The 9,881-nt window shown below is 48.1% G+C and overlaps 1 protein-coding gene across 1 annotated transcript; it reads right to left on the reverse strand.

The window, feature by feature from the left end:
- Positions 1-215: 215 nt before the first annotated feature.
- On the reverse strand, positions 216-5,330 carry SOX4 (SRY-box transcription factor 4). Its single transcript, XM_060614676.3, has one exon. It carries the CDS (start codon positions 4,514-4,516, stop codon positions 3,077-3,079), a length of 1,440 nt encoding a protein of 479 aa, XP_060470659.1. The 5' UTR covers positions 4,517-5,330; the 3' UTR covers positions 216-3,076.
- Positions 5,331-9,881: the final 4,551 nt, after the last annotated feature.

Consider the following 9,881-nt stretch of genomic DNA (forward strand, 5'->3'; position numbering starts at 1 on the left):
TCCTAGAAAGCGTGCAGAGTTGACACGTATTCAGCGGACGCCGTCATTTCACGGTCAGGGCCTGCCAAATCTGGCCAAGAGGAACTTCTTATTCCCCAGTAAGGTCGCATTGAACAGGCAGTCCTGGGAGAACTTACTTGTTTCACAGCTAAGGCAGATGGGGGCCCTCCCAATCTTAGAGGCTTTGGGTCTAATAATAATGACAAAAGTCGAGATTTAGGGTTCAGTTCCAGCTGATTTTATTTCCTTCTCAAAAAAAGTTATTTACAGAAGGTATATATCAACAATCTGACAGGCAGTGAACTTGACATGATTAGCTGGCATGATTTTTTTCTTTCTTTTTCCCCCAAAACATTGTTTTTGTGGCCTTGAATTTTAAGACAAATATTCTACACGGCATATTGCACAGGATGGATGGCAAAAAAAAGTTTAAAAACAAAAACCCTTAACGGAACTGCCTCAAAAAGGCAGACGTCCTAGTGCCTGTCATGTTATATTAAACATACATACACACAATCTTTTTGCTTATTATAATACAGACTTAAATGTACAAAGATGTTTTCCACTTTTTTCAATCTTTAAACACAACAGCTATAAACCTGAACACATATGCTATCATCATGCCATAAGACTAAAACAATTATATTTAGCGACAAGTAGAAAGGATTAAATAGTCAAATACAAGAATGAAAAACGCAGTACATAGTGTCGCGAACTCAAATCGGCATTTAGATAGATCCAGTGGTTTAAACGGCACGTTTTTGCTTATAAAAAAAGTGCAAAAAAGATGTGGTTTACAAGTTAAAGCTACAGGATCCCTTTTTGCTGTAAATGCACCAGTTTTAAAGCCTCTGGACAGAACAGTTTTTATTTAAAAAATTTTGTTTTTTCTGAAAAGCGTACAGTGTTTGGCTAATTCTCCCCCCCCCCCTTTTTTATAAGACTGGGGTCAAAGGGTGGACACTGGTGGCAGGATAAGGGATACTGTCACTTTAAGAAGCCTGCAGATTGAAGTGTAAACATGGAGAAATCAGGGGCTGATTCTTTAAACTGTGTGAGATATTAACCAGCCGCCCTATTATAAAATCAGGAAATCCAAACAGCGATTTACACCGATTAACACCCCCTTTATATATTTTTTACAAAAATACACTGAGAAAATAATCAAACGTTTTCATCTCTCTTGTCTTTTTTTGTTTTTTAAAAGTGTCAAAAGTCTACATTTAAATATAAAAAATTAAAAGTTAAAACTCTAGCCCTTCAGTGAAGGAGACGTAAAATGGCGTGGGTAACAACAAACTACCAAAAAAAAACCAAAAAAACAAAAAAAAAACAAACCAAAAACCAAAAAATCCAACAAAAACAAAAGAAAAAAAAAAAAGGAAGGAAGAAAGGAAGTAAAAAAAAGAAAGCAAACGAAAAGGTTAAAGTAAAAAAGGGACAAAATAAGAAAAGAAAAATGTTTGGCCAGTATAAATACGTCCACATATAAAATGGCATCTGATTACATTTACAAGGAAAAAAAAAATACGAGGATGAAGCATCGGTGAGGGAAAAAAACACGTCTTCTCATTTACACCTATAAGGAATAAACACATACACACTGAGAAAAAATTTGGTCCTGAATTGTGGTTTTTTTTCTTTCTTTCTTAAAGTCCAGCACAGATTTGAGTTGCGTTTGAATCCTTTAAAGAGTTAAGAATGAAAAAAAGCTGGTGATAATTTTGTTGTAGGAATCAAACATAGCGCCATCTATCTGCTTTTTATATTATCCTACACTATTTTAAAAACTGCTCAACAGTCTTATACAGAAATCTTTAAAAGATAGACAGGATAACATGCTATATTAACCCCACCAGTGAAATAATCCAACACCATCACGATTCCGATTAAGAGAAGAAAAAAACCTCTTTTTTTTCCCCCCGCCCGAAACCACTCGCCCCTCCACGGCCCCCCGGTACCACATCAAACAGTCCGCGCTCCTGCACGCCCGCGGGCCGCCCAGTCTCACCTCTCTGATTGCGGGGATGCGCGGGGCGGGGGCCGCCGGGACGCGCCACCTGCTCCCCGAGCGTGCACACCCGTCCCAGTTCCTCCGCAGCCCCCTACCCCCGCGTCCCGACCCGCGCCCCTCGCCGGGCTCCCCACCGGGCTCTCCGCATCACCTCCTCCTCCGGCTGCGGGAGGGGGCAAGGAAAAAAAAAAAAAAAAGGAAGGAAGGAAGGAAGGAAGGAAAGAAGAAAGGGAAAAAAAGTAAAAAAGGAGGCAAAACCCAGCAAAACGGGAATCCGCCAGCGTGGAGTCTCTCAGTCCCGGCGCTTCTCGAGCCTGCGCGACCCCCCAAAAGATCAGCCTTCGGTCCAATTCCACGCCCGGAGCCTTCTGTCTTCTTCAGGGGGAGGGGGGTGGCGGGGGTGCTGAGAACTAAATCCCCGGGGGCGCGTTGGGTTTCTTTCTTTTCTTTGCTTTCTTTTTTCTTTTTCTTTTTTTTTGTTGTTGTTTTTTCCCCCTCCTCTCTCGATCAAGAAATGAGATAAAATAAAGCAAAAACAGCAAGGGGGCGATGAGAAAGGGACGAGATTCCTTCAGTCTCTAGAAAAAACTATCAAGTCGGCTTCTTGCTGGGGGAGCAGCAGACAAGTCCGGAAGCTCGTTGGAAGTGGGGGGGGGGTGTGTGGGGGGGTCTCTTCGGGCAAAGGGGAGGAAACTCCAAGTAGCTTTTTTGCCATCAACAACAACATCAAGAACAATAAAAGGTCGCCCCCCCCCACCCCGTCTCCCCGCCGCCTCCTCCGCGTCCCCGCGGCCGGGCAGCTGGGGGATGGGAGCGCGGGTCCCCAAAACGCCGCCGCGCTTTCTCCCGCGACCGCGACGCGGCCCAAGCCGGCCCTGCTCGCTTTTTTTTTTTTTAATCTTTTCCTTTTTTTTTTTTTTTTTTTTTTCAATTTTCCCTTTTCTCTTCCAACTCTTCCTCTGTCCACTTCTCTCGCTCTCTCTCTCTCTCTTTGTTTTCCTCTCCCCCACCCCCCCCAACCCGGCCCTCTGCTCCCGGCCCGCGCGCGCGCGCGCCCCCCTCTCAGTAGGTGAAGACCAGGTTGGAGATGCTGGACTCCAGCCAGTCTCCCGAGATCATCTCGCTCACCTCGGGCGTGCAGTAGTCCGGGAACTCGAAGTGCGAGCCGGAGCCGGGCTCGAAGTTAAAATCCAGGTCCCGGTCCAGCGCCGACGACGAGCTGAAGCTGCCCAGGGACATGCTCTCAAAGTTTGAGCTGGGGTTCAGGTCGAGCAGGTCGTCTTCGAACTCGTCGTCGGAGGACGAGGAGCCCGACGACGAGGACGACGACGAGTGGGACGAGGCCGACGAGGACGCGTGCGACGGCGCGCTGGACGGGGCGGGCGAGGCGGCGCGCAGGCTGGCGTAGCTGCGGTGGTCGGCGGGCGAGCGGCCGGCGGCCGGCGACGACGCGGCGCTGCTGCGGCCGCTCAGGCTCGGCCCGTCGGGCGAGCAGCCCGCGCCCCCCTCCTCGTACAGGCCCAGGGGGTCGCTGGGGTCGGCGCCCGCGCCCACGCCGCCCGCGGGCGACGAGGACGCGCCCAGGCCTCCGAACAGGTAGACGCGCTTCACCTTCTTGTCGGCCAGGTGCTTGCCCGGGGCCGCCAGGCCCGGCGCGGCGGAGGCGGCCGCGGAGGCCGAGGCGGCCGCGCTGGGAGTCCGCGCCTTGTACAGCGAGTGGTGGTCGGCGGCGGCCGCGGCGGCGCCCAGGGGCAGCAGGGCAGCGGCCCCCGCCTGCTCGGCCGCGAAGGAGGAGGAGGCGCCCGCGGCCGCCGCCTTCCCGCCGCCGCCGCCGCCGCCGCCCGCCAGGATGAGCTTGGCGTGCGGCTTGCTGACCCCGCCGCCCGCGCCGCCCGCCACTTTGGAGCCGCAGCTCTTTTTCTGCGCGGGTTTGGAGTTGGCGCCGCCGCCGCTCGCGCCGCCGCCTCCTCCCCCCGCGTTGCCGCTCCCGCCGCCGCCGCCGCCGCCCCCGTGGCCGCCCCCGCCACCGACCTTGTCTCCCTTCTCCCCCGGCTTGGAGGAGGCGGCGGCCGAGGCGCTGGAGTTGGCGTTGCCGGACTTCACCTTCTTCCTGGGCCGGTACTTGTAGTCGGGGTAGTCAGCCATGTGCTTGAGGCGCAGCCGCTCCGCCTCCCGAATGAAAGGGATCTTGTCGCTGTCTTTGAGCAGCTTCCAGCGTTTGCCCAGCCGCTTGGAGATCTCGGCGTTGTGCATGTCGGGCGACTGCTCCATGATCTTGCGCCGCTCGATCTGCGACCACACCATGAAGGCGTTCATGGGTCGCTTGATGTGCCCGCTCGGCGTCTTGCACCAGCTCGGGTCGTCGGCCTTGCCGCCCGTGGAGGCGGTGGAGCCGGGCGTGGGGGAGGAGGCGATGCCCAGCTCGAGGCCGGCGCCCGAGTCCGAGCTCTCGCCCGCCAGCAGCGCTTCCGTGTTCTCGGCGTTGTTGGTTTGCTGCACCATGGCCCCGGCTCGGCGGGCGCCCACGCGCGCTCACACCCTCGCGGCGGCCGCGGCGCGATCGCCGGGCCCTCCCGGCTCCCCGGGCCAAGCACACGCCGAGCGGGAGAAAGCGCGCGGCGGCCGTGCGGGCCCCTCCACTCCTCGCCGGGGCGGCGTTGGGCGAAGAGAGAAAAGTCTCCCAAAGATGCGGGGAAGGAGTAGTCTGCCTCTTGCAGAGGAGTTATAGTTCCCAGGCTGGAGAGTCTCTCCCTCCCTCTCCTCTGGCTCTCGCTTTCTCTCTCTCTCACCGCGCCGCAGTTTGCTCTGTCTCTCGGCTCTGAGTCTGGAGACCGTGCTAAAGTGGAGAGGAGTTTCTTGAATGCTGGTTGCTGAAGCTTCCAGTGCAAGTTTCTCGCCGCCTCCCAGGCAAGTCTTTTTTTTTTTTTTTTTTTTTTTTTTTTTTCTTCCCCTGAAGCAGTTGGTTCCAGTTCACGAGCGCTCTCAGGAGCTCAGGAAAGCGACATAGTCTCTATCACTTAGTCCCTTTCCTACAATGCAAAGCAAAAAAGACTCTGGCTCCAGGACTCTCTGTGGGCGGAATCGGCACTAAGGAGTTTGTGCAATTATTTTGTTGCAAGGTAGGAAGCCAAAAAGCCTTCGTGCAACAGACTGGCATGAATAAATGTATGTTTCCCCCTCCCTTCTGCAAGAAGGGAGCTGGTAATGGCAGAGTTCCTCTAATGCAGACTCTTAAAGAGCGTGCAAGAACTAGAGACCCGGGAGCGAAACAGGCCTCTTCCCCTCACACAGTTTCTCTTGCTGCAGCTTAGAGCAGACCCCAATTCCGCCTCGCGCCTCTTTATCCTTTCACAGTCTTGGCCACGGCCAATCAGCCGCTGTAACCAACGCTTCCTCGTGCCAAGCCCCTCCCCCGGGCTTCCCATTGGCTTGGAACCCGATGCAATAATAATCTCCGCGTGCAATGAGAAGCTCCAAATCTGACCTCATTCCAATTTACAGAGCAAACTTTTTAAAAGGGCTAGAAGTACAGCTGAGATTTCTGCTGCCTTTTTTTCCTTTTGCTCTGTGTGTGTGTGTGTGTGTGTGTGTGTGTGCGTGTGTGTGTGTGTGTGGTGTGTAAAGAGGATGTTAATGCATGAAATTATTAAGGGGAGAGACGGAAATGTATTCTAACCATTATGTTAGATAACAAGGGGCTTGGAAGTGTGTGTGGGGGGGGGGGGGAGTAAGGGTGAAATACTGTAAATGGAAGCTTTCTGCTTAAAAGCCAAGTGATTATTTTTATTAGTTCTTTTCAGTACTGGAATAAAGAATCAGCATCTAGTGCAAAATCTGTTCCTCGGATCCTTCATAAAGCCAAGGATGTAAAAGGGGGAAGGAAAGCCACAACAATAAATCAATGGATATTGAAAACCATTAAGAAAGTGGTACCTAGACACCTGTCATCGCAATTATTTTAACAACTCTAGGTACAGCACAGATGTTGATGTATTGTGTAAATCCCTTCAGAGCAATTTTTGTTCTGTTTGTGGAAGGCAGAGGAGAGGAATTTTTGCAACAACTGCTTGCTCTCTTAACCAAACAGGGGTTAACTATGGTTATTTAACGATTTAAACCCCCCTGTAAATCCTAGATAGCCCAAACAGAGGAGCTCTCCACTGGTACACATTAGGCAGTGTTCCATACTTAATGGCAGAATTTCCATAGAGTTTTGTATAGGATGATAATGTTGAGTAAAGGATTGGAATCGATTTACTTTCTCAATATTTGTTTCCCACATTTTCAAAATTCAAGGTTGCTTCACTCTCCTCCCTTCTCCCCCCCCCCCACCCCGCCCCAACCCTTTAAGAAGGGTTCTTTCTTATATATATTTTTCCTCTTAAATATTCTTCCTACGTTGCTTCTATGTTACTTGAATCAAATGGAGCTAAAAGGCCAAGGCAGAGGGAAAGAAGGAGGTGGTAACTTGTGGCAGAAGACAGTGGGGCCTCTGGATTTATGTTAGACCTAGATGCTAGTCCTTCTTACTTGGTTTTGTACTCTGGGCATATGATTAAGTCTCAGTCTTCCTCATCTGTGATATGGGAACACTAGGAGCTACTTCATATAGGGTTGTTGTGAGGGTTCAATGAGTTTGATGCATTGTAAGCCCCCAGTGAATGTTATTATCCTTCTCTTGGTAATTCAATGCCAGAGATACTCCTTCTAATAGAGGCAGCATTTTGTTGTTCAAGAGACTAAAATTGTGGATGCTCACTGATTTTTTTAAAGTAGTCTCCACACCCACGGTGAGGCTTGAACTCAGATCACGGACTGAGCCAGCCAGGCACGCTGAGGATGGTCGCTGACTTGAAAAGTAATCAGAGTATGGATGTGACCCATACAAGGACAATAGTGGCAATCCTGTTGTCTTAATCATTTTAAAAGAAAGTGAGGACTATTGTGGAGAGTGTGGCAGAGGAAAGGTACAAGGGTGATCAGAATATATGTTTATTTGGCCACAAAAATGATCTCTACCACAAGGTGTGAAAATTAGGGTTCAAGTAAAAATTGGTCTTTCCTTGAACTGTTTTTCTACAGGCCAGGGATAGGTGGTTAGGTAGGGCCAACCCAACGTAATAAAGTGAGCTTTTGATTCAGATCAGACTAGTGGGAGGCAGCAGATTTCTATTTATCTTGTCAAACTTTTAAAGTATGTAGCTGGCGAGAGGCCCAGGTTGTCAGATTTAGAATTTTACTGTAAATAACACCCTTTGGAGACATCTGACTGGATCTTCAAGGATCAACCCAAGCAAGAATGTTTTCTGAGTAAAAGCAACTCATTCTTGGCCACTACCTACCCAAGTTATATTCTTTTTCTTTTAGAAGGGGGAACAAATCTTAAACAAAAAACCTTTTTTTTTTTTTTGCATATAACAAAGTTGGGTGTTTCATCATGCGTTTTCTTTTCTTGGGTATGCACACTCAAAAACCCCAGCAATCCTAAATGTTATACTCTGACATAAAAATTACCTCTTAAGAGTATACATACAGTTGTATACATGTATGTACACAAATATATACAGGTATATGTATTTTATACATGTAATTTATGTATAAAAGTATCTTCACTAGAATAAAAAAAGGGAATAAATATATTTATTTTGGGATTTATACCAACTAATGATTTGAGAGCATAGCTAGTTTGTGATCATTCAGTCAAGACGACTGGCAATGTAAGTGATTACATTTCTGAAACCATTTCTGCTCCCACCACTGAAAAGTATGGGGGCAAGTGGGACTTAATCAAAGTGGGCCTAGTCATTTTGTTTATGCTGAAATCACATGGGTTTTTAATTTTTAAACATTTTAAAATTAAAACAATTTAAGATTTTTATGTTTAAGCAATCTTTACGCCCAACGTGGGGCTCAAACTTACAACCCGAGGTCAAGAGTGGTGGGCTCCATGGACCCAGCCAGCCAGGTGCATTACTTACACACAGGTTTTTAAAAGTATATACTAAAAAGATAGCCACCGGCCTATTTGTATTGTGAGATGTATTTTCTTTATTTTAACAAATCCAGTAGCTTTTAAGACACTCCACTGTTACATGCAACTAAGGAAGAAAAATTGCCAACGAAGCTGTGACATCCCCTCAGTTGTAAGATATCTTAGAGATGTTGAAAACAAACAAAAAAAAGGTTCTTAGAACTGAAGAACTAAGGTATTTGTAATTTCCATTGACTTTATAACATGATTATAGTATATATGAATGCTGAGACCTCTAAAGTAGGTTTGTTCTTCGATGTCACTATTTCTTTTCAAATGGAAGAAAACATTTGACAAATGGCTTTTATTAAAGTCCTCTTTCTCACCACGTGCATGCTGGAATGTATCGGGCCTCTCAATACCAAGTAACGAGAAGAGACCTCTGTGTTCTCATTACCTAACTTCATATGCTTTGTAACCAGTTCGACATTACTGATGTTTTTTCCCCAAATACCAAATATTTGGTGGCCCCTTGTAAATCAGTACTCAGTGATCCCTCTGCTGGCTTTGCAGCACATGAAGGAATTCTTAATGCTACTCTTTAAGCCATATTAACAGTAAACCAAGACAATTTTGCAAAAAGCAAAACCAGACAAACAAAAACCCCACCCTATTTTAGAATAAACGAATTGTCTTTGTTAGCACTGATGTTAGACGATTCAAATTTTGAATGAAGGTAAATTATCTTTTCCATTAAATAATGGAATTCTATTTGAGATGTAATATCTGCTAATTCATTTCTTCTGCTCTCACATACCTGTACAACATAGGATCTCACATCCATAAAATGGGATGGGGTATAGATGGAAAGATTCCATCTCACTGTTTATTATATGCCTATGGCATGGTGCGGGGGCGGTGGGGGACAGGGCGGGGGGCGGGGGTGGATGGGAACTGAAGGGAAATTACTTTAACAAATCTCCTGGATTTGCACTGATTTGCAAGATTTTTGCCTTGCGTTGGTTATAGAAACCGTGACTGTGGGAGCTGGTCTGACAAGTGTTCAGTTCAAATGAAATAAAGGGGGTGGGGAACCCCCGTGTTTGTTACTTTAGCGGGCCGGGAGCAGCCCTGGGAAATCTGATGTCATTGGACTTTGCCAACTGAAAGGCCCAGCGTTTTCTGTTGCACACTCGAGGGAAAAGAACCCTCCAACGGAGGCTGATTTACTTCTCAATCAAGTAGACAAATTACAACTCCCACTTCATGAAGTTGTATGAGAACCGGACTTCCCTTTCAGGGTTTGTATTGAAAACATAACATGGAAGTAACTCATATTTACAAAAGAGCAAAATAGGGAGTCTGGGGCAAAATGAAATCCATGATTTATTTTACTCCCAGAAGAAGCTAAGAGGTAAGAGTCTCTAATAATTTTTTTTACCACTTTCTCACCCCTCCTCACCAGCGAGTAGCGCCTGGTAGGATTAAGTAAGCACTCGATGGCCATACCAAGTCACTTTTCCTTTCCTTCCCTTTCCGTCGTCTCACGAGGACAAGCGGAAAACGAATGTTTGCCTGGGCCGCTGGAGTATGAATTCTGAAGCATGAATTCGAGCTGCTGCTGCTTTCGGCGAGGCCCAGGCCGGGCACACCCACCGGAGTCTGGGAGTGCTCGGCGGCCAGCGGGCTCCCAACCCGGGGAGGAGCGGCCGCCAGGTGGCAGCGCTGAGCCTCCCTGCGCCCGCGAGCAGACGTGGGAAAACGTGGGGATGGTCAGACTTCTTTCTTCGTCCCCTCCTCCTCCCCCCCCCTCCTCCTCCCGCACCCCTATCATCCTCCATCCACTACTCTGCCTGCCTTAGGTAGCAGTTTAAACGATCAGCCGTTACTAGGGTG

The sequence above is a fragment of the Panthera onca genome, chromosome B2 (assembly GCF_046562875.1).
Source record: "Panthera onca isolate mPanOnc1 chromosome B2, mPanOnc1 haplotype 2, whole genome shotgun sequence".
In the NCBI taxonomy this organism is placed as follows: domain Eukaryota; kingdom Metazoa; phylum Chordata; class Mammalia; order Carnivora; family Felidae; genus Panthera; species Panthera onca.

Coding starts and splice junctions, on each gene's coding strand:
- SOX4 (XM_060614676.3), bottom strand. CDS start 4,516: ATGGTGCAGCAAACCAACAACGCCGAGAACACGGAAGCGCTGCTGGCG.